At 41.8% G+C, this 25440-nt stretch overlaps 1 protein-coding gene across 4 annotated transcripts in view; it reads left to right on the top strand.

Annotated features, from left to right (window-relative positions):
- The window catches only part of KDM4B (lysine demethylase 4B), a 160311-nt gene that overhangs the window by 51448 nt on the left and 83423 nt on the right, over nt 1-25440 (top strand). For 3 of the 4 annotated variants that reach the window (XM_034755557.1, XM_034755558.1, XM_034755559.1), the window contains exon 5: nt 22602-22651. In XM_034755557.1, coding sequence (XP_034611448.1) covers nt 22602-22651 — 50 coding nt within the window. Of the gene's footprint in view, nt 1-22601; nt 22663-25440 lie in introns of those variants that run through there. The other variant, XM_034755560.1, reaches the window with a different exon arrangement.

The raw sequence follows: 25440 nt of genomic DNA, 5'->3' as shown, positions 1-25440 counted from the left end.
AGTACCTAAACAAGTCCTTAAATTGTGAATGAGTTTGATACTGTGGATTTTGTTGGATATGTACATGAGACAGTAAGTCTCATACTCTTAGGCAGCCTCAGATCTGTGGTGTGGAGCACACTGAGTGTGTAATAAGGGTGTCTCTTAGATGTTTTGAGAGCATGCCTACATGTGGATAGTCGCACTATTTGATCTTTTTTCTTTTTTCCAAACACTAGTGGAATGACATTCTTTAAAACTTTCTCTCCAAAAACACAGCTTGAGTCAAAGCAATGTGGGAGGAGGCTTCCCTGCATAGGATAAATCTCTGTCCACAATGGTCAGGAAAACCGTATGAGGCCTGGTCTACACTAACCCCCCAATTCGAACTAAGGTACGCAACTTCAGCTACGTGAATAACGTAGCTGAAGTCGACGTACCTTAGTTCGAACTTACCGCGGTCCAGACACGGCAGGCAGGCTCCCCCGTCGACTCCGCGTACTCCTCGCGCCGAGCAGGATTACCGGAGTCAATGGGGAGCACTTCTGGGTTCGATTTATCGCGTCCAGACAAGACGCGATAAATTGAACCCAGAAGTTCGATTGCCTGCCGCCGAACCAGCGCGTAAGTATAGACAAGCCCTGAGAAACTTGCTTGCCTCAGCCATGTGTGTAACTAGCCTGTTTCTGATCCCAGCATTGTTAGGGCCTAAATCCCCATATTTTTCAGTGGAGATGAAATGGGAAGATAAATCTGACAAATGTTTGTTTCTGTGCTAAGATATTGTTTATCTGGAAGTGGAATGTATTTGAGAACCCTCCTTCCCTCTCTCCTGACCAATGACAGATACTGTAGCAGCTGCAAATGGAAAAGAGTTGATAGTTTTACTGCAGATTTTGTTTTTCATTATTGTCTCAGGGTGCATTGCAGCTGTCTTGGCCGGAACCCTTGCCCTCCCCGTCCTCCAGGATAGAAAATGTTAATCCCCCGGGAGTGATCTTGGATAAAGAAAATGACCTGCCTAATGCTGTTGTGAAGCTCAGCTTTGCCAGCGTCTTTCCTTCCCTGAGCTAAATGCATAGGCAGGACATTTTATCCTTGCTTATCCCCATTTCCCCTATGTGGTGTTCTTTACCCCCCACCCACTTTAACACACCCTCACATATGTGGCAATTTGCTTTGAGCTTGGTGCAATCTCATTTAAGACTGCTGGGTTTAGTGTTTGGTACTGAATTGTCTGGCAACAGGGGGGAGTTGGGAGGGATATTTGTCCCTCACCCCATTATTGCCTTCTGATTATTACTCTCTCAAGGGGGCCATAGCACAAGGATGTTCAAATGTGAAATCAATCATTTCTGTGATCAAATTTGATTAGTGGGATCTCTTTAACCCCGTACACTCTGGAGAGCATGTGAGTCGCTTAAGGATAGATTAGCTGGGAACTTGAATGTGCCTGTTGACCTCTAGGAAACTGAGAACACTTTAAATACATTGCACTGGGAGTTTTTTCCTTTGATTCATCTTCACGTATATATTTTTCTGCTGCGTTTATTTTCTTCACTCTTTGCTTTGGGAGATTTTCACAAGAGAAAATATATTTTTTTTCCCCCACCGACACCTTCAGCAGCCTCACACAGGAAGCATGTTTTAGTATTTGTGCACTGCGCACTTGCATTGTTTGCATGTTCCATTCTGGCAGGAGAGATTTATGGGCATGGGGAAGTAGGGGGAAGGCCATTCATGCAGCGACAGGAAATTTGTGAGCTGCAGGGAGCCATCCAGCCTCTGTTCCTCCATGTAATCTGTTTTATGGTTCTGCAGTTTTGGATGGAGGGAGGGTAGAATTTATGGTGGTGATTGATTTATGGATTAGCCGAAGCACCATTTGCGCTTGGGGTGATTTGCCAAAGCAAGGCTCTTTTCAGTTGGTGTGTGTATGTATGTGGTGGGGGGGTCGGGTTCGGGTAATGTATATAGCACCCTCTTCCCCCCCCCTCCCCCCGTCACGCAACTGTGTTTGGTCAAAGCTGCTCTGGAATGGGGCTTCTGCATTAAGAATCTGTGCGTGCGTGTTGATCGCTCTGGGATTCACGAAAGGAATGATGTATTGAGATGCAGAGTTGCATCCCCCTGTAATTCAGTGATAGATGGGAGGAATGCAGCAGAGAGTTATTAATATGGGCTTTCAGGCTTCATATACCGCAGTCATTAGTTAATGCAAACCACACCATACTGCTAATATTCAAACAAGCCTTCTTGCAGGCTCCCACATGATGTCTGAGCAGACACAGTTTGGCCTGCAGGTGGTGCTAGAGTGAAGGACGCAGTAATCATAGAATCACAGGGTTGGAAGGGACCTCAGGAGGTCATCTAGTCCAACCCCCTGCTCAAAGCAGGACCACTCCCCAGACAGATTTTTGCCCCAGATCCCTAAATGGCCCCCTCAAGGATTGAACTCACAACCGTGGGTTTAGCAGGCCAATGCTCAAACCACTGAGCTATCCATGTGAGGCAGGAGCAGCGCTGCTTTTACAGTTTGTTCTTAGGATCCAGAGAATTGGTGTATTATAGGGAGGCTGAAGCTTGGATGAGTTGAATGGTTTGAATGCCATTAGAGAACCAAACCGTTGCCTATGAGGAATCGTTATTCAGCTCCTAAACTGTCACCCTTGTTTCTTTCCCCAGAGCAGGCGTCAACAGTTGAAACAATGGGAAATTCTCTTTAATCAGATAAATGTTTAAATGATTGTGTTACATTGCTGTGGACGTCTTGTAAACTGATAATTTTCACGTACTGTGCACTAGGACCCAGGTGGTGCCCCCCATGTGTTCTTGGGGGGGAAAAACCTTCAGAGACACTCTCCAGCCAGTAGGAGCAGCCAAAGCAGAGAGTGCTGCCCTGCAGGGAGGATGTAAAAGGGGACCCTGCTGGGCCATCCCTCCCCCCAGCATCCCCACATCCCTAGAACTGTGCAGGGGAGATCTTCCCACACACTGTGAGTGCAGGTGGTGCCTCCCTTCCCCCACAATGTAGTCTTGAGGAAACATTGCAGAAAAGAATCAACCAGAGATTCCAGCTGTTCAGAGCAACTGTAGAAGAAGCCAAACCAGGGACCTGGGACATTGAAAGAATTACTTACAGTTTTGACTGGGCATCGTGTGCCCCAAGTTGATTGGCTGTTTGCTCTAAATCCTCTTCCTTCAGTCGCTTCACCTCAGCTTCATTCCACAACTGCCCCTCTTACCCTCTGCTCCCTGCTCTGTTCCCCTCATCCTACTTTCCTTCAATGTCCTCTTTCCCCTTGCTTTTCTTTTCATTTAGCTGATTGTCTCATAACTACCTCCCCCATCCTCCAAAAATAATGGCGCTAATACGACATTTCCTATTCCTGTCATCGCGTTCATGTGTCTTTTTATACCCCTTTTCCCCCACCCTGTACCTATCTTGTCTGTTTAGGTTGTAAGCTCTTCATGGCGAGGACTGTCTACTACTATGTTTGTACAGTGCCTAGCACAGTGGGGCCCCTCCATTCCTGGTTAGTCCTAAGGCACTACTGTAATAAGCATGATTAATAATAATAGATTTCATTCCTTTTTCTACAGCACTGTGTCTAAATGCGTTCCTATTCTTCTGGCTTAGTGTATAATGCATGAACTGCCTTCTCCCCCAGCACTAATAATTCATCACAGCTATATAGTCCCAATCTGGATTGAGAGAGGCCCATCTTTGATGAGAGAGAAGGCTCTTGCTGGAACTCAATTTTCTGTTTTGCAAGTGTCTGCTCAAAGCTCAAACCTGATTTGAAATGAAGATCTATGGAAGTCTGACAGGATCACAGATTGGTTTTAATAACTTAGGCTTTTGAACAGTGCACTCTGTCATTGATACAAGATGTGAAGGAGATAGAAGTGTTTTCCTTCTCCATATAACCCTCTCAGCCTGATCTGACTTGAGCCCTGTGGGAGAATGGGCTTGTAGACTCTGGCTTCATGTGACAATGGCAAACGGGTTGGCTAAGACTGAAAGGGCCCACCAGTGGCACCAGAGGACTGTTTTCATTCATGCCTTCTTAATATTTGGGCATGAGTCAAGTTTTTCTCTTTACTCAGAAGAGGAAATTGATCTAGGATGGCACAAGTGCAGTAAAGAGTAGTTTTAAAATAGCAGAATTCCTACAGTGTCTGATATTTATAGTGCTCTACACCAACAAAGTTCTGTGCAAGAATCGACTATTTAATCCTCCCCCTGTGTGAGGAAGATTATTAAAAAGGCACTTCACTAGACCTGGGGGGTTGGGAGGCATAAAGGAACCTAGGGAGGCCTCTCATTGACCTGTATGTTATCTGGAATACCTCTATTTACTCTTCAATGCAGTGGGTGACTAGAGCAGGGATACTGATTTCAGACTGGAAGGTGCTATTGTCGGGTGAAAGGATACAGTTTGTCACAGCAAAGCCCTCTGCTCTGTAAAGTTCCTGCTTGAATGGGCTTCTTCTCTTCAGATTCATTTAAAAGGGCAAAAAAAGGAAGAGGCTTCCAGATGAGGCCACCATCACAAATGGATAGATTTGGTTTGTTCTGCTGCAGGCATTTATTCTATCTCCATTCCAAGAGCAACCAGGGGGGGTGCATGCGTTCTTTAGTGCCCAGTGAAGGGGACAGCTCTTGCAGGCCAGTTGGTACAGGATAACATATTGCCAAGCACTTAGTGGTCTCCCCCCACAGTGCATGTGCATAATTCTGGTTCACATTAATAAGAGTGACATATGCTCATTAAGGGGGAAATAGATCTCTTAATCTTTCTAGACTTTCTGCCAATAAACATTTCACTATGTTTCTTTCTGTGCGGCACTTCTACTGTTTCACCCCCATGAAATGGCTGTTCGAAGTATAGGATAGTATTGTCGAGGCTTTTTTTTGGTAGGTTTTATAGGCATTTTAAGGTGTCTTACTGGTAAGAAGGCTTCAGTTAGTGCTGATAAGTTGTAAGGGTGAATCTGACCTTGTAGCCCTTAAAACTGGGACCTTGTCCAGAAGAGAGAAGAATTGGAAATATGTGAAATGTGAGTGCACTGTTATCTGACACACTGAACTGCTGATAACACAAGTTGAGGTTTTTCATTTTCATCCATAAGAATTTATTAAATTTCCTGTCATGGGACAATGGATGGAGGTCTCTGTGTTAACTCCTCACTTAGAGAAGTGGTTTAATGCTGTGACTAAAGGGGCCAGCGTAGCCAGGAAGCTGTAGAAAATGTACAGCACAGGCAGCACCCTTCGGCTCTCCCCACACAGGGACTTCACCCTCAAGTTGTACACCTTGTCCAAATCGCTCTGTCGTCTCAGATATCAAGGGCTACAGGGTGGGATCTTGTGCATGTAGGATAGACAGGATTGTATAGCCAGCCTGACAGTGAAAGAAGAGTTATTTTGGCATTTTCTTTTTTACCCGAGTTAACTTCTGGTAAGGAACCATCAGCATGTTCCTGTATGAAACGCCCTTTATGTTGCCAAGAGTTACCAGGAGCACCAAGGTGGTCTTCTCTCCCTTGTGAGTAATGGAAGGAACTTAATTTCCCTGGCTGGGAAAGTCAGGCTTTTTTTGCGGAGGAACATGTCATTCTCATAAAAATCTGTCCTGCAGAGCCAACTCTATGATGCCTACAAGTAACCAGCTGGCAGATAATGGTTGTAGGACAGTTTTTATAATTTGTTTGTTTGATATAAACTAAACATGGTGGTAAAGTTTTGCATTAGCTGGATGATACCAATAACCACCTGGCTATCTTGCTTGGTGTGTGTGTGTGTGTGTGTGTGTGTGTGTAAAACCACCTGGCTATCTTGCTGGGTGTGGGGGGGTGTAGTTCCTGCGCCTGTGACCATTTTTGGGGGTGAGCTTTTCAGAGCATCATGTGTGCCTCTTTTTTTAATGATTGTACAGTGTCTGCTGGAAGCAGCCAATAAGTAATAATTAACAGTTCATGGAAATATATGCTTCATAAATGAGTGCTGTAAACTGAGATGATGGAGAATGGCAGGGGAGATTAATATTATCTGTTGAAATGTGTAGTAATTATCTTCCTGGTCAAAATGGAAGAGTAAGCCATTTCAGAATTTGTTTTTCCCCAAAAAAACCTTTTTCCTTAGTAAAATACACCCTTCACACTCACTCACTCACACACTGAATGCAGAACCTCAATCTAGGATTATTTCCTTCGCTGTGGACAGAGCTGCTTCTGTCAGTAACCTCCTTTCTGATTTTTAATTGTCTATGGTTTCTTTCCTGTATGTGTTGTCATTAAGTGTACTGATGGTCATTCATTTTGAGCCCGTTGTTTAAAGTAATATTTAAAAAATAGATTGCAGCTTTGTTAGAGACTTTCTTTAGTAAGTCACTGATTTTTCAGGTAAGCAATGCAGAATCCAGAAGAGAATTTTCCCATTGCTCAGTCGTCTTTTGGACGGGTTATAGTTGGTGCTTACCAGCTGGCATGACCCATCTGGAAAACCCTGTGCACTGCACCCCTTCAAAAAATAATAATTCTGCTTTTTGCAGTGTCGTTCCTGGGGATTAATACCTTCCTTAGGTAATACTTTTTGCTGAGAACGGCATTAGGATTAAGAGTTTATCAGCAATGTGTGCTGTGTACAGGTTGGGCTGGGGCACTTTTAGCCCCACTGATAGAAGATTAGCTCCAGCCATACTCTCAGAATAACTTTAACAATTCAGCCCAGAATCGCAGGACAACAAATCAAGAATTTGTCTATTACAAAAAAACCCCTAACTAAATACCAGCATATTACACTTTCACAAGTCTGTTTTGTGAAAAGGGTGAGAGGAGAAGTCAGACTTGTAGGTGGGGGTGGAGCATTTCATAGAATATCTGGGTTGGGCGGGACCTCAGGAGGTCATCTAGTCCAACCCCCTGACAGATTTTTGCTCCAGATCCCTAAATGGCCCCCTCAAGGATTAAACTCTGAACCCTGGGTTTAGCAGGCCAATGCTCAAACCACTGAGCTGGGGGGGCCGCAGGGACATGCTGGCTGCTTCCAGGAGCTGCGTGGAGCCAGGGCAGGCAGGAAGCTTGCCATAGCTCCACTGTGCCGCCGACTGGACTTTCAACAGCAGGGTCCCTTTTTAACCCTCTTCCAGCCCCTGCTCCACCCCCTCCCTGAGGCCCCCGCATGCCCGCTGCTGTCTGACCTCCCCCAGCAGCCACACAGCTGAATGGCAGGGGCCCCCACACACACAGTTGTGACTGGTGGGTGCTGAATACCCACCATTTTTTTTCCCCCATGGGTGCTACAGCCCCAGAGCATCCACAGAGTCTGTGCCTATGGTTTTCAGCGATGGATGCTCTATCTACCTCTTTCTTTCCTGAATAGGCAAAACTTCCCTCTGGATTTGATAAGATACAGCTGAGGAGAGCACAGGCAGGCAGAACTTGCATGTCCTGAGGTGGGATTTCCTAATTCTAAATTACAGCACAAGATGTGCAAACTCCATTGGTGGGTGGTGGACTGAGTCTCCAGTAACCTGTGCTTTGAGGCCAGATTGCTTCCACTGTAAAGGCTTATTCAATGACCACCTGAATCCTGCATCAGAATTACTGTTGGCTCCACCTCCAGACACCTCTCATTGTCATGACATCTGTGAAAGTGGCTGATTTGGATGGCAAGAAGGTGGAACAAATTCTACTGTTAGACTGATGTAAATTGGAAGTAACTTCTGTGACTATGGATGTAACAAAGCAGATTGTGGCCCATTGTCTTCTTTGCATTTATAAAATGCCTTGTAAAATTCTGGTACTGTTGAGGTGGAGATGAAAGCTCCTGTTTAATCTAGAGGGCTGGCTTTTGGCAGTGTAGCAGCCTGTCACTGCAACAATAAGGTTCTTCTGTTTGTTAAACGGGGTATAATAAGACAAAGGAGGACTTCATGTAGTTGCAGGCCTGAGAAATCAAATGTACTCTTGCAAACATCTTAAATTTTTTTCAATGCTCTTAGGTCACATCACTTTTTCCACACAAGACACCTCTCTTGATTCACGTTTTGCATCTTTCTGTAGCAAGGCACCCTCTAATCTCGATTCCACCAATTATTATTGTAAATAAAGGAATTCATATGGAATCTTTAGTGTGTTACTTATGCTTATCCCACTCTCAGACAATTTTCTTTCCTCCCCATGCTTAAGGCCTCGCTCATATGGACCCCAGCTGAACAGCTGGGGATGGCTGTGAGCAAATACCATGCTAAAGAGGAAAAGGCTTCCTCCTTGTTCTGTGCTACTTTCTGATGTTCACTTGTGAATCATCAGGGAACATCTGATCTGTGTTCATGCTGTGCACCTGTTAATTTTATTGAGGTCTGTGTGTGCCGCTTGCAGAGCAATTTTCAGAGAGCCTCACGGTGACACTGCAGCCTGTTCTGCATTCACTTGTCCTGATCTTCCTCCCATGATGGCTCCCAGAAGATTGTATTTGACCACCTGTCTGCAGAGCTTATTTTTCCTTTGACTTTATAATGTGGGTTTATTTGGTGTCTGTGTATCTGTAATCTTGTTCTGTCATTACCTATTTACTCTTTATTATGGTTTTCTGAGCAGATACTCCCTAGTCTGTGTTTATCTTGTGCACTTGTGTGTGTTTCAATAAAAATGTCATTATTTGAAATCATTGACACTCCTGGTTAAAGATACTAAATTCCATCATCCATTGTCCCATAAAATGATCCATTAAAGATAAAACTGCAGAGACTTGATAAGTTTCTTTCCTAGGAACAAGGAACTCTCTGATCCGTGTGAGATCTTATCTCCAGAGCAAGTGTGTGTATTCATAATGTAAAAGATTCACAACACAAGGGGGTAGACAGGGAGGCAGAGGTTTTCCTTTTCAGATGGTGATCCTCTGACGTTAAAAGATGGTTGCTTAAAGCAGGTGATTGTTCAGTGTCAGACAATTTCAGATACCAGTGAGGAGAAGTAAGTGAATTGGGTCCCCTCTTTGGTGACTGAATTTATTCCTTGGGTGGTGAAGGACTGTGAATTAGTGGGGAAACCTGTAGCAATTGCAATGTTTTTAATCCATCCTTATGTTGGCCTTAACTTCCAGAGCAAATGTGGACACTGATTGGACAACTATTGTAAATATTCCCCCATCCTTCCTAGTAAGGGCAAAAATACTGTTTGTGCTTTGCGAGACCCACTCAGGTTAGCTTTTTTATTTTTATTTTTTTATTTTAAAATAAAAGTGACCAACAAAGGATTTAAAAAATATTAGGCTTGTGCTCTCCCTCCTCCTATCTCCCTCTCCCCCACTTTTCATTATGGATAAAGGCCAGAAAAGTGGATTTGTTTTTGTGAGGTTATCTTCTGTTTCTTCCCCCATTAGAAACAGGAGTGTGACGTTTGGTTTTCATGGATGACTGAGGGGGTATCTGTGAACGTTGTGATACGAATCTTCAGCAAAGACACCCGTTTCCCAGTATGTTAGGTAGTTGTAGGAGTTAAGAAAAACACAAATTAAAAATCTGGCTAAAAGTTCCTTCCCCTCTCAATTGCTTAAGGATTATCCTCCCACCCCACACTGTTAGAGAGTCAAGATTTTTTTTGCTCTGAAAGACACTTTTGACTGAAGAATTAAGAAAACCACACCGGAGTCAATAGTGAAAGCGGAGCAATTGAGGAAAATAATAGATTTTTAGTTGTGTTTAAAACTTCACAATGGTCCTTTCTAGTCTTGGAATCTGATCATCATCTTTGATTTCCTGTATCACACGTGCCGTCGAATTTCCCCAAAATAATTCCTAGAGCAGATCTTTTAGAAAAACATACAATCTTGATTTAAAAATGGTAAGTGATGGAGACTCCTCCATTACCCTTGGTAATTGTTCCAATGATTAGTTACCCTCGCGGTCAAAAATTGACACCTTATTTCCGACCTGAATTTGCCTAGCTTAACTTCCAGCCCTTGGATTGTGTAATACGTTTCTCCGCTAGATTGAAAAGCCCATTATTAAATATTTGTTCCCCATGTCTTTACTTATAGACTGTAATCAAGTCACCCCTTAACTTTCTCTTTATTAAGCTAAATAGATTGAGCTCTCTGAGTCTCACTATTCTAAGGCATATGTTTAAATCCTTGAATCATTCTTGTGTCAATTCTCTGAACGTTCTCCAATTTTATCAACATCCTCCTTGAATTGTAGGCACCACAACTGGACAGTGTATTCTAAATGAAGTCGCACCAGTGTCAAATACAGAGATAAAATGACCTCTCCACTCCTACGTGAGATCCCGTTTTTGTGTTTAAAACCAATTTAACACAATGCTTAAACATTTTGGAGAAAGGACGTCTTTGTTAAAGATTCAGAGCTCCTGCCCATTCATTTTAGGTGGTAGAGGATGTGTAGTATGTGACCTCTGTGACCTCTCCCACCAAGGAACTCTTCAGCAAAAGTAAGGGAAGAAGTGGCTTGACATTCCTCATACTTCTAATGTTAACCCCCCATAAAAAAAACAAGCAACCCAATAAATATCCCCCAAAACCTTGCCAGGCAACCTTTTTTTCATTATAAAGAAGCAAAAATGGCACAGGCCTGTTTCTGCCCCGCCCTGGTCATCCTTCTGAGTTTGGGAGTACTGAGTGTGTTACAGGTGGAGTGTCTGGCTTATGGAGAGGAAAATGGTGGGTATGCCTAATGTCTCACCACCTTCACCGGTTTATTAGGAGGTGGTCTTGACTAATTTAGAAAGCTAATTTGGGTCTATTTTCCTGGCCTGGAAATTAGGAGGAAATTAGAGACTTGAAACATTTTGGAGGGAGAAGCGATAACTTGTGTACCTTAGATGAAGGAGCCATTGATTTATTTTATGTAAATGACTAGGCAAAGGTTGCAAACTATACTAAAGTAATGAACAGAAGAGGTTTCTGTTCTTGCTCTGATGCCTTGACATATGTTCTCTTCTATCAGTATAATAAATGCTTCACTTTAAAAAGATACTCAACCTTCAAGCTAGAGCATGAGCTTAGATTTGTGGGGGTAGGGTGCAGCTGGGAAACTGGTTTGTAAATAGCTCAGTAATCCATAGGTAGGGCCCTACTGAATTCACGGTTGATTTTGGTCAATTTTATGGTCATAGGATTTTAAAAAGGTAAATTTCATGATTTCATCTATTTAAATCTGAAATTTCACGATGTTGTAATTGTAGGGGTCCTGACCCAAAAAGGAGTTGTGGGGTAGAGGTCATAATGTTGTTGTAGGTGGGGTTGCGGTACTGCTACCCTTACTTCTGTGCCGCTGCTGGCGACAGCACTGCATTCAGAGCTGGGCAACTGGAGCCACCAGCAGCAGCACAGAAGTAAGGATGGCATGGTATGGCATTGCCACCCTTACCTCTGCACTGTTGCTGGCGGGGTGCTGCTTTCAGAACTGGGCGCCTGGCCAACAGCTGCCACTCTCCGGCCGTCCAGCTCTGAAGGCAGTGCAAAAGTAAGGGTGGCAATACCATCACCTCACCCCTATAAAATAACTTTGCGACGCCCCTGCAACTCCCTTTTGGATCAGGACCCCTACAATTACAACACCGTGAGAAATGCTGGTCTCCTCTATGAAATCTGTATAGTATAGAGTAAAAGCACACACAAGACCAGATTTTACGGTCCATGATGTGTTTTTCATGGCCGTGAATTTGGTAGGGCCCTACCCATAGGTGGTTCATTGTGGCTGCCACTGTATATAAATGTTCTTGATGGATCAAAGGATTTTCTTAGGGGCATTGGTTGTTGCTATCAGGGCTGTAGGCATGAAGGTTAGGGTTCAGATTACGCATCTGTGGACACTTATGTTTTATGGAGATTGAAATAATGGCTTTTCCATTCTGCCTGTCACCAGGGAGGGATAGGTTGGCATTTGAATCTGCCAAGGGTCATTATTCTTGGCATGAGTAAATCTGCTTTGAAGACAGATAACTAACCCTCAGCTTGATGTGTGGTCTTAGGCATTTTAAATGTGCTGTTCTATTTTGTTACCGTTCCTTATTTCAGTAATTATATCTTGTTAAACTGTGTGGGGCCTATTTGTCCAGACCTTGTGCAGACACTGTGAAATTAACTTTCTTACCCTCCAACATGAGTTGGACTGAAGTGACACTTTCAAAAGCCTTGCAGTTGAACCTCCTGCCTGTGGTGCCCATTCTGTTGAAGAAAAAGGGTGCATGAAGATTTAGTAAGGTAATTGCTGCTTAATGTTGTTGAAGGGAGACTCGAAATCTGACATGCTGTGGGGGTAGATGAGGTATGGTATCTCTTCTATCTGATATTTTGCATATATAAGAGGTACAACTGTATCAAGAAAAGGTCTGGAAGGTTCAAAAGAAGGTTGGATGGAGGGAAGAGATGGCCTGGTGCTCTGTAGAAGCTAGGGAATTGCTTCAAGTGGAAGCAGTTACGTTTAAAGAGGGAGACCTCAGTGGAGAGGGCATGAACAGGCTGAGTGCCTGAGGCAGCTATGTTCTGATGTGGAGAAGTTTTTAATAGCTTGCAGTGACTGAGAATAAGAAAAAAATAAAATTTCTTCCTTTTCCCCCTGCCCCTAAGCAGCAGCCTTGAGGATAAAATATAGGCTAGATTGGAAAGTCCCTTTAGGAACACCTGATGCTAGAAGTAAAAGTGAATCCCCTGCTGTTACCTTTTAATGGCTTTTGAACTGGTCCTTGTACCCCAAGATGGTTGGTCTGTGCCTCTTTCCTGACACATGCATTTAATTTTTAATTTGCAAGGCATTTGCTTATTTATTTTCATTGGTCCTGATAATAATTCTAAGCCATTAGAGGAGAAAATTGTATTCAAAAATGCTGTTTCACACTTTATTTGTTTGATGATTTAGAGTGATAGAAAACAGCACATTTGCTGGCTTTTATAGTATGATAATTATTCACATCCATCAAGCCATTCCAGGGGAATAAACAAAACACTAAGAAAATTACACTATTAATAGCATCCTCCATCGCAAATATGCGGGATCTTTTTCGTGCTTTCATCTTAAGGATAGAAAGGGGATTGTCCAGTTACACACACACACACACTCTCTCTCTCTCTCAAGGGGGAAAAACCCACCTCTGTATAGAAATGACTGTGACAGGTTGGATCACAGAAACCGCCTTGGGAGCAGCCAACTGATGTGCAAAGACTACTTCTGTTCCTGTTTTCCCTGCCAGCTCAGGACTTCAGCACCCTGTCTTGCTGAGCCAGACACTCCTGTTTGCTCTAACACAGACCCAGGGTTTGAATTACTTGCCCCAAAGCTGCAGGTTAACCTGAAAACAGCTCACAGAAGTGTGCTTGTCTTTAGCACTCAGATGCCCAACTCCCAATGGGGTCTAAACCCAAATAAATCTGTTTTAAACTCATAAATTGTTCACCCTCTATAACACTGATAGAGAGAGATGCACAGTTGTTTGCTCCCCCAGGTATTAATACATACTCTGAGTTAATTAATAAGGAAAAAGTGATTTTATTAAATACAGAAAGTAGGATTTAAGTGGTTTCAAGTAGTAACAGACAGAACAAAGTAAGTCACCAAGCAAAATAAAATAAAATGCACAAATCTATGTCTAATCAAACTAAATACAGATAACCTTACCCTCAGAGATGTTTCAGTAAGTTTTTTTTTTTCTCAGACTGGGCACCTTCCAGGCCTGGGCACAATTCTTTTCCCTGGTACAGCTCTTGTTCCAGCTTAGGTGGTAGCTAGGGGATTTTTCATGATGACTTTCCTCTCTCTCTTTGTTCTGTTCCACCCCTTTATATATCTTTTGCATAAGGCGGGAACCCTTTGTTCCTCTGGGTTTCCAAACCCCCCCCCCCCCCCCCCAAAAAAAAAAAAAAAAAAACTGGAAAAGCACCAGGTTAAAGATGGATTCCAGTTCAGGTGACATGATCACATGTCACTGCAAGACTTCATTACCCACTTGCCAGCATACACACACACACAGGAAGACTTACAGGTAAAACAGAGCCATCTGCAGACAATGGTTCTGGTTAATGGGAGTCATCAAGATTCCAAACCACCATTAATGGCCCACACTTTGCATAATTACAATAGGCCCTCAGTTATATTTTATATTTCTAGTTTTAGATACAAGAGTGGTACATTTATACAACTAGGATGATCACACTTAGTAGATTATAAGCTTTGTAATGATACCTTAACAAGAGACCTTTTGCATGAAGCATATCCCGGTTACATTATATTAACTTATCATATTTTTATAAAACCATATAGACTGCAACGTCACAATGACAGTCTAACACAACTTCAGCATTTGAGTGAGCACCTCCTGAACCTGAGACCCTGAATTTTTTTGTCAATAAATGAGGCCAGAATCAGGTTTTGGAGAGACCCTATGACTCTGAACACCACATTAGAACGAGCTTTAATAAGATATTCTGGAAACCTGAAGCAATGGTTGGGAGGAGATCTCTCTCATCTTGCTACACTGGGTAAAACTGAGACCATTTCAGTGATCCCTTTTGAGTCCCCTCAGATGTCTTCTCAAGAGCAGAATCAGTCTATAAAAAGGGGTTGTTCTTATTGAGGGTTATTAAAATAGTTTATGCTGCCACCATCCCTTCTGTTTAGTTTTGAAGCTGTTCAGTGCAGAGTGGAAAATCCCTGCTCCCTAATCTGTAATGGCTCAGTGTAGCATCATATCAAGGTTAGATCAAAGTTAGGCTGATTATTCCCTTAACTTTTGGTTGAACTCAGTGTGAGCTATTCACAAAGCTGCTTCTGTCAATAGTGAAGCATCTGATAATTGTCAAGAATGATACTTCCTGCTGATTATAGCTCAGCTCAGGATCCTTTCAGGAGACCAGGGGTTCTTTTGGTCAGATAAGCTAAAAATCTCAGTACCTGTCTGATGAAGTGGGTGGGGCTTTAGCCCACCAAAGCTTATGCTCAAATAAATTTGTTAGTCTCTAAAGTGCCACAAGTACTCCTCGTTCTTTTTGTCTGCCCCTTGTAAATCTGCTTTTTGTCTGTCTTTTTTTTTTTTAAATAAATTCAACCGTGTTCATAATTGAAGGGGTAGAAAAAATACTCAGGAGGAGAGAATTACACTGCATAGTGAACTGGAGAGATCAGAACAGTGAGAGCTGCAGACAACAAGGAAAAAGTCAGTACTAACAACTGTAAATACTTATCAGTGAGGGAAAATAATAGATACAAAATAGTTGAGTTTTCACCAAGCAGCTATAACCATTGTATTAAAGCAGGTTTATTTTGATCTTGTTTCCTTAAGACTGTGCGCTATTTTTAATTTTTCCTATAACTTGGCGCTACAGTTGCTAGAGGAAAGCTGTGGGATTGTGAGAAGCATAATAAGTCAAAAGGGTAAGTTGAAACTTAGGCTTTGTCTACACTGCCAAGTTGTCGACACAAATTTTGTCTTTCACAGGTGCTTAAAAAAGCACCCCCGCCCCTGGAAAGACATGAGTTTTTTGCCGCAGCAAGTGGCAGTGTGAACGCGGCTTTGTTGGCAGGAGCGCTGTCCTGCCAACAAACTGAATGCCGCTCGCGGGGGTGGAAGTATTTTGTCTGCAAAAGTGATGACAAAGTGCTGACAAACGTTTACACACACTGACTTAGCAACAAGGCTGTGTCGACACAGCCTTGTCGCTAAAAGCTGCGTGGTGTAGACAAGCCCTTAAGTTCCTTGGGGCAGGGAATATGTCTCTTGTGTGTTCAAGACCTTGTACAATGGGGTCCTGGTCCCTGATGGGGCCTGTAGGCATTAGAACAATACAAATAGTAAGCTCTAAGGAAGAATAGGGAATAACTACAACTCCAGAGATATTTGCATAAAAAGGAACCTATATGTACAAGAAAACTAGTAAAATTTGTATCAAAACTTCAGATCCTAGATGGTTCAGAGGAATGGTAATGGGTAGAATCTTTTATCTCAGGGTGAGCATTTCACTGCTAACCCATGTTGAATTTGGCTGTAAGTTACCAAGTTGCAGATTTTAGTGGCCTGTGTGACAAAAGTTTGGGTTTCAATGGAGTTGGGAGTGGACAGGTGAGGACTAACTGGCACTAATATTTCTGGCAGCCTCAACAGAAGAACCAACAACTGAGCTCCCCTTTCATCCCTAAAACAGGCTCTGGCAAGTCAGGATTGAAGCACCTTGATGAAACAGTGTGGAGAAGTTCGCACTTCTCCTTCCTGTGTTGTACCTGTACAATAAACAAAGGACATAACCACAAAGATATGGCACCTTTTGGACACAATACATTTAGACAGTCAAAATACTGAAACAGAGATGTGTTCTTAATACTTTAAAGAACTGAGCAAACCAACTCCTTCACCTTTCCATGCTCATCCTGGATTTTCTACCAGTTCTTGTCCTTCTCACAGATTTTCACTCCAGTTGTGTATATCTTGGAGAATGCCCCTTCTTTGAAGAAGAATTTCTGAAAAAGAGAACTTTTTTCTTTCATTTTCTCCTTTCAAGAACTTTTAAGTTCTAGCTACCCAAACACAATCCCACTACTACTACTTTAAATTTAAATAGCAGCTTTTTTTCAAGGTGCATCTGTCTCGGTTTACAACTTTCCAAAAGATGAAGGAACATATATTCTGCTGCTATCTGATACAGAGTGCAGAAATTTCACCTCTGAAAGAATAGAATCCAGGTGAAACAGCTCTGAAGCCTTAGACTGATGGGGTGATTGAGCGGACAAAAGGGGACAAATCAGAGAAGCTGCACAGATAAGTAACAAAAAAGCAACCTTAACAGAGGGCTAGATGTTGGGGGATGGGCTGTGGAATGGAAAATTACACTAGGGACATAAGAGCAACCAAAGGGAAAATGGGGAAATCTGTTCAACATCTCAGATGTCTATGCACAAATTCAGGGAGTATGGGGAATAAACAGGAAGAACTGGAAGTATTAATACAGAAACTAAATTATGACTTAATTGGCATCATTGATGATGGGATAAATCTCATGACTGGAATATTGGTTCAGAGGGGTATAGCTTATTCAGGAAGGACAGGCAGAGAAAAAAGGGAGGAGGTTTGCATTATACATCAAGAATATTTGTTCTGAGGTCCAGTTCGAGGTGAGGCAGACCACTTAAAAGGGGGAAAAAAACCAGGAGCAACATCATGGTAAGATTCTGCTATAGACCAAATTAGGAGGAGGTGGAGGATGAGGCATTTCTAGAACAAGTAACAGAAATGTCAAAAAAAACAAGACTGATAGTAATGGAGAATTTTAACTACCCAGATATCTGTTGGAAAAGTAATACAGCAAAACACAAAATGTCTACGGGAAAAACTTCATGTTTCAGAAGGTGGAGGAAATAACCAGAGGGACAGCTGTTTTAGACTTGATTCTGATTAATGGGTTTGAAGGTTGAAGGCCATTTGAGTGAAAGTGAACATCCAAGGATAAACTTCATGATTCTAAGGAAAGGAAGGAATGAGAGCTGCAGAATAAGGAGAATGGACTTCAAAAATGCGGACTTCAGTAATTTCAAAGAACTGATAGGTAAGGTCCCATGGGAGGAAAATCGAAGGGGAAAAGTAGTTCAGGAGAGCTGTCAGTTTCTCTGAGACAGTATTAATGGCACAACAGCAAACTATCCCAATGTGAAGGACAGTTAGGAATAGGGGCCAATATGTCTGCATGAGAAGCTCTTAAATGACCTGAAAAGAAGGAATGCTACAGAAAGTGGAAACATGGTCAAATCGCTAAGGATTGGGTACAAAAGAATAACACAAGCGTGGAGGGACAAGATTAGAAAGGCAAAGGTATGAAATGAGTTACACCTAAAAAGGGACCTAAAAGGCAATAAGAGGAGGTTGTATAAATATGTTAGGTGCAAGAGAAAGACAAAGGAAAGTGTAGGTCCACTGCTTAGCAGGGCAGGAGAGCTAATAACTGATCATATCAAGAAGGCTAAGATATTTGTTGTCTATTTTGCTTCAGTCTTCACTAAAAAGATTAATTGTGACCAGATACTTAACATAATATTAACAACAAAGGAGAAGGACCACATGCCAAAGTAGGGAAAGAACAGGTTAAAGAACACTTAGTTAGATGTATTCAAGTCAGAAGGGCCTGATGAAGTTCATCCTAGGGTACAGAAGGAACTTAGCTGAAGCAATCTCAAAACTGTTAGCAATTATCTTTGAGAATTCCATGGAGGATGGGAGGAGTCCGAGTTGTCTGAAGAAGGGCATACATAGTACCTGCCTTTAAAAAGGGAGCAAAGAGGATCCGGAGAATTATAGTCCAGTCAGCCTGACTTTGATACCTGGAAAGATACTGGAACAAGTTTTTAAACAATCGATTTTGTAAGCGCCTTGAAAATAATAGGGTTATAAGTAATAGCCAGCATTGATTTGTTAAGAACAAATCATGCCAAACCAACCTAATTTCCTCCTTTGACAGGGTTACTGGCCTAGTGGATGGGGTGGGAGGCAGAACTCTAGACACCATATATCTTTATTTTTAGTAAGACTTTAAACATTGTCTCACAACAGTCTTATAACAAACTTGTGAAATGTGACCTAGATTAAATTACTGTAAAGCGGGTGCGGAACTGATTGAAAGAGTGTAGTCAGAGGAGTTATCAATGGTTTGCTGTCAAACTGGAGGATATATCTAGTGGGGTCCCACAGGGGTCTGTCCTAAGTCCAGTACTATTCTATATTTTGATTAATGACTTGGATAAAGGAGTGGAGAGTGTCCTCATAAAATTTGCAGATGATACCAAACTAGGAGGGGGTGCTAGGACTTCGCAGGACAGGATTAGAATCCAAAATGACTGACAGATTGGAAAATTGGTTTGATATGAGCAAGATGAAATGCAAATAAAAACAAAATATTACATTTTGGAAGGAAAAATCAAACCAACAGCTATAAAATTGGGAATAACTGTCTAGGCAGTAGTACTGCTGACGGGTATCTGGTGGTTATAGTGGATCGCAAATAGAATATGAGCCAACGATGTGATGCAGTTGCAAAGTTTATCATTCTGGGGTGTATTAATAGGATTGTTGTATATAAGACCACAGGGGGTAATTGACCTGCTGTACTCAGCAATGCTGAGGGCTCATCTGGAGTGTTGTACCACTCTTTAAGAAAGATCTGGAGTCTGTCCGGTTTGTCCACAGGAGAGCAACACAAATGATAAAAGGTTTAGAAAACCTGCCCTATGAGAAAAGATTTAAGAAACTGCATGTTTAGTCTTGAGAAAAGACGAATGAAGTGTGACCTGAAAATAGTTTTCAAATACGTTAAGGGCTGTTATAAAGATGATGGTTAGCATGTCCACTGAAGGCAGGCCAAGAAATAATAGGATTATGTTGCAGCATGGGAGATTTAAGTTAGATATTAGGAAAATTTTTCTAAGTATACGAATAGGCTGTCGATTTAGCGAAGATCTGCCAAATTGACAGCAGATCGCTCTCCAGTCGAACCCTGTACTCTACCCCCAACGAGAAGAGTAAGGTAGGTCGACGGGAGAGTTTCTCCCATTGACCTCCCGCGGTGTAGACCTTGCGGTAACTCAACCTAAGGTACGTCGACTCCAGCTATGTTGTTCACGTTGCTGGAGTTGCGTAGCGTAGTTCGACTTACCGCGGCAGTGTAGACATAGCCTTATTGCAGCAATGGGAAGGTAGGTAATCTACCTCCCCGAGAGGCTGTAGCTAGTTTGACGGAAAAATTCTTCCATTGAGCTTAACTTCATCTCTCAAGGGCTGGATTTTTCACACCCTGAGAGAGACAGCTATGCCGATGTAACTTTTCAGTGTAGACCAGCTTTCTGTTTCTGGGCCGTTGACATCTCCCTTTGTTTTGACACCTCATCCTGAGGTTAATGAATTAGTATTTTGATTTTCCATGACATTTTGATGTTTTAACCTGAGGACAAACATCAAAGCTATCTGTCTCTCAGCATGAGAACTAGAGTGCTTTAAATGTGAAATTAAATTACTGTTTAGCACTAGGTAGAAATCTCCAAGTGTTAAAGTGATGCAGGTGCCATGAGGAAGAGGATCATGTACAGAAAGTAATCCTGTTCTACCTGCAGAGATGGTGTATAGTAAAGCATCTGTCTTGGAAGTTAAAAATGTTCTGTTGTTGACCAGAGTCCAAGCTATGGGTACAGTACCTGAAAGAGGTTACAGCAGCTGCTGTTGACCGATAGTGTTTTTTTCAGCTACATCTGTCAAAGATTTTATCCCTAAAGCAATTGCCATTTTTCATAGTGCTAGCTAAGTGAATGCAGGAGGATAATGTCATTATTAGGCCATCTCTGATGGCCAGACCTTTCACTGATATAATTACAGTAATTCTTTTGATTGTGGCCATTTCTGATCTTTCCGTCACCTCCTTTTTCTTCTGCCTTTTGATTGATAATTTCATGTCTGATCACATAGGCTTTGTTAGCTCAAATCTGCACAGTACTTACCGTTGACAGGAAAAGTTTTCCTCTCTTTTGATCTTAAAACATAGCTGGCCAAATTCCCGCTACAAACACATCAGTGCAACCCTACTGAATTCAGTGGGATTGTGTTGGGTGTAACTGAAGGCAAAATTTGGCCTGCTTTTAATTCCACTGTGACCGATTTTGTTGCTTGCCAAGAGTAAATCTGTAAGATGGCACAGCACCTCTTCTTTGTAGTAGTCTAATCAGAGTAAAAAGTTTTATAAATTTTGAACCAATCGTTGCACTGTGTGCACCTGCGAGTTTGGTGGTGGCGGCGGGGATGTTGACCTATAGATGTTTACGCTTTAGTTTTTTGAGCGCCCTGGAAATTCAGTTCTGCTGTGTTCCTATCCAAGCAACTCTTATTCAGGCTCTCCATGGACTCAGCTCAGCTTCTTGCAGGCTGCAGTTTCAGATAACACAATGACCATGTTTCAATGTATTAAACTTTTAACATCCTCTGGATTCAATTAATCTTATCTTTACAACTCCCAATTACAGGCACTAATTAAGTGAAAGTAGCATTGTAGACTGGGGATATTACATTAATCAGCAGCAGCCTTGTAGACATAAATTAGTTCTTTCCCAATCCTTCAGTATTTTCCCAGAAGGAATGGAATGTTTCATTTCCCATCTTTAAGGGACATTAATCCCACAAAGGAGTTTTGGATTAGGATTATTTTTATCACTTTTATGTAAGTGATAAATGGCCATTTAAAAAGAAAAGCTCCTAGCTTTATCCAAGACAAATGAAATTGTTTGATAATTATACAATTTAAAGTTCTGTCAAAAGGTACTGGGAGCACATTAATATCTTATTCTGTAATATTAAATGCTACATGGTGTTTTTCTTGGAAAATTGTGTTGTTTTTTTTTAAAGCTGCCAGTTTAAATCAGCTTAGGGGCTAAATCTTGAAGCACCGCCTGTTATCCTCTCTCCATTAGATCATGCACCTCCAGATTGCTATGTGCGGAAATTCACTTTGGTTTCATACAAAGAAAGTTTGAAATATGACTTCCCCCCGTGTTACTCTTTGCAGTCTGGATAAATGACTCTCTTGTCTTAGAACTGAGGAACAATGTGAAGGGGACTGGCCTCTAGAAGGAATGTAGTCTTTCTAATGTAATTGGGAGTCCCCATAATAGGTAGAGCTGGTAGCACTGCTTATTAGGATTGCCCAACTCTTCCGGTTATAAGACACAGTTTTCAGTTGCCTATAATTTTACCAAACTTTAACCAGCATAGGCAACCGAATTTGTGGCACGTCATAACTTCTAAATGATTGACATTGTGACTGTGACCTTAATGTTCTTTTAATGTTTTTGGTGGTAGTACAGATATTCAGTATCTATTATGGCCCTCTCTGCCCCTTTCCCAAGAGAGGAGGGGCCCATTTCTAGCTCTGTGTAGCCGTTGATGATATTTGGCTAAGGAACAGGTAGGTACTTAGAACTGAACCATCCTCTCGTCTGTTTGAATAGAGGATTTTGTAACCCTTGGGACAATCTCATAGATCAAAAATAAGCATATAAATTACTGGGCTCCTGTCCCATATGTTCTGCTGAACTTTTGCCTATGTTGAGTGCCTAGATACTACTTAGATAAAGGCCATCTACATTCATAAAGTAGATATTTAGCCTAGAGCTTCTTATCAGTTAAGTTCCGTTTTATCTTGTATGCAACTTTTCTACTAAAGAACATTTAATTCATTTTCCATACTTGTTTACTCCTGGGCTTCGCTGCATTGTATCACCATTTTACCTCATTAAATCTAATTTAAAACCTTTCTCTTCTAGCTTATGAGTCACTCTGTGTGACATCTTGTGATGCTACAAAATAATAATACTGCAGAAAAAAAGAACTCTTACGAAGTTGCCAAGAACTTCAGCTCCTTCAGTAACAATCTGGCTTTCCTCCTAGAATTGTATTCATGTTTTTATCAATACCTTTCACACTTCTACATTTTTTTGTTTGTACTTCCTTCTTTCATTTGCAGATTGGGGCTGAACTATCGTAGTGATGACATTCGCCCCCATCTGTTTCCATTCTGAGACTGTATTCTGATTTGAGATATGGCATTTATTTTCCTGATGAGTGTTTTGTTTTTTCCCTAGGTATGCCATACCACCAGAACACGGCAAGCGATTGGAACGCCTGGCAAAAGGTAAGCTTTAGCTGCCACTTTGTTAATGTTGCTGTTACTGAGACTGAATGTAGTTTAAAAGCTGTGCAATGAATTTGCATTGGCTGTACTAGACCCAGAGTCATTGCTGTTGAGGGCTGAAACCTTGTTGTCTCATCACTAGTTCTGTAAACAGTAAATACTGGTGCAGCTGGCTTTTCATAGCCACACTTCCCTGACATACCAAGGCCAGACTAAAACTGATGATAAAACCTTTCATTTTGAGCTTTTGAGACCAAACCACTCTGTTGTCCTGGGCATGAATTTCAATCAGAAACCCAGCTTGCATCTCCATTTGCAATTGATGCCATGTTAAAGCCTGCCTTGGTGAGATGAGAGCTCTACTGATCCCTTTATGTGGAGGGCCATCACTAGAGCTTCTATGGCAGCTTCCCTTCCCCTACTGCTAGGAGAAACTCTGAAGGAGAGTATTGTAGTATTTTTTTTTTTTTTTTTTTTTGCTACCCTCACAAGTCTGTTAAATACAAACTGCGTTTGTATTGATTGTTGCTGAGCATTTTTAATTTAAAAAAAAAATGCTTACAAACTCAGTAATGGTGGATACAGGGACTATAATTATTGGAGTTCTCTCTTCATGATATATGTAATGACATGCATACCCTCTTTGGTGGCATTCCAGTTACTGTTTACTGGACAGATTATCTCCTTTATAATAAACTTCATGTTAAAAAATAAAAAGATGCGGGGACACAACCAAGGCTAACTGCAACAATGGGGCGCGCTCTTCCTGAGTGTGCTGTATTCTAGAGCCAGTTATTTTCATCTGATTAAAAATCAGGGAACAGAAGGGGGAAGGGTAGCAAGGAATAGAGTTTGATATAGCCAAGTGATATTCAAGTGTAAGTTTTTTCAAGTGCATTGTGGAGTCAGAGCTCAAACATCGACAGAGCTGGGTCCCACAAAGCACTGTATCCTTTCAATTTAATAGGTCTTTCCCAGCCAAGTACCATGTAGTAACCTTATGCTTAATACCATGAAAAGAGTTCCCTTCATGTTCTGCTCTTAAATGTGTACTCTAGTCTTCCCAGTGACAGTTCATCCAGTTTTCCACTCTTTTTAGAATCGCTTAAAAGAGGAAGGTAGAACAGATGAGAAATGTTAGACAGTTTATTAATATGTAAAGAAAAAGGAGAGGACAAGTAACAGTGACATCTGCAACATGGTCACAGAATTCTTAAAGGATAGCATCCTATCACATTTATTCTGTATGACTTAGATTTGAAAGGCCTTTGCTGATGGGATCCTATATTCCTTCTACCACCTCCTTCTATATAACCTTAAAGAGTTCCTGTGAGAGAATTTTGTGTGCCTTTTCTGTGATCATGAGAGCCTGTGCTCACTGAAACTAAAGAATAGCCCCATAACAGAATCAGCAGGTCAAATCTGACATCCCTCACATTGCCATTGGATCACAAAAGCATCTTCCCTACTCTCCTGAGCTCCACTGATTCAGATACAATGGTTTATAGGTTTAACCCAGATCTTCTCTATATCCCTCCAAACCAGGAATTACCCCGTTTACAGGGCTTGCCCTGGAATCCCTGTGTTTTACAGGAATGGGTGTCTTCTCTTGTTAGATTCCATAACCCCCTGCAGACTTTAGACATCTAAAGAGCTGCCTGCCAACTGAGCCTGTGAAATTGACAACAGGCTGACGGGGTGCATATGCATTGCCAAGGACCATTTCCAACCAGGCCTCTTGTACTTTGCTTGCCTCCCAGAGAGCCTCTCACCCTCAGCTGCTAAAACACTATTGTGTATACACACCTGCCTGACACGCCACTAAGGTTGGCCCACGTGCTGCTATCCACCTCCAGTGTATTATGGCACCAGCACCTCACTGGTGTGGATACAGCATAGCATCGCCATTTTGGGAAGTAATAGTGGTGTGGATTTTAAATGGGAGAAGACTAGTACGGGAAGATCCTGCTTTAGTGACTGGCTCCAGAAAGGATATTTATCTCCCCCCTCCCCCATCCCCCTCTCCTTCCCCCATGGAGTTCTATCTCTTTGTACTTACAAATATTATAGGCACACATGGCTCTGTAGAGTAGGGAGTCAGTACCAACCAAAGTCCCTGCTCTGGAATTACTAACTAAAAACCAAATCTCCCATTTAGTGAGGCAAGCTTTCAGCTATAGATTTCAAGCAGTCATTATCATATAGATGTGTCTCCCTTGTTCAGTCATTATGCAAAAGAGGGTGGGAAAATAGACAGTCTGGAAAACTGTTTTCTATTCAGTTTTTAATCCGGTGCTAACCACCAAAATGCACTTATAATATTAACATTTCTCACTGATCGTCTTAACATTTTTACCGATCATGTCATACCAGAAAAAGCCAATCATGGGTCAAGACTAGTCTAAATGTGTATGGGCTTCCCAGGGGAAGGGAGTCTTGTTCTCTTGGCTTTTAAGAGCCATGTACACCAATGACACTATATAAACAGAGAGAACATGCTGAAAACAACTACCTGAGAAATTAGGGCTTCAAAGCAATTATGGATCATACAATTTTTGTCTGTGGTCATGTGTCAGGTTTCCTAGAAACTACCATTTCAGCCATCAAAAAAAAAAAGCCCATAAATGCAGATGTCATATAGAAATGGAATTTTATACCAGACTAAAAAAAGTCAAGGGATATTTTCAAATTCTCTTTTGTAATATACTTTTTACTGACAGTGAGACAGAAACCAATGATATATTGCTAATGACCTGGTCTTTCATTCTGGACTCCCCCATTCCCCACCC

This window comes from Trachemys scripta, chromosome 22, assembly GCF_013100865.1.
Source record: "Trachemys scripta elegans isolate TJP31775 chromosome 22, CAS_Tse_1.0, whole genome shotgun sequence".
Lineage (NCBI taxonomy): Eukaryota > Metazoa > Chordata > Testudines > Emydidae > Trachemys > Trachemys scripta.
Note: the sequence above shows the minus strand (reverse complement) of the source record. Positions and strands in the feature narration are given on the sequence as shown.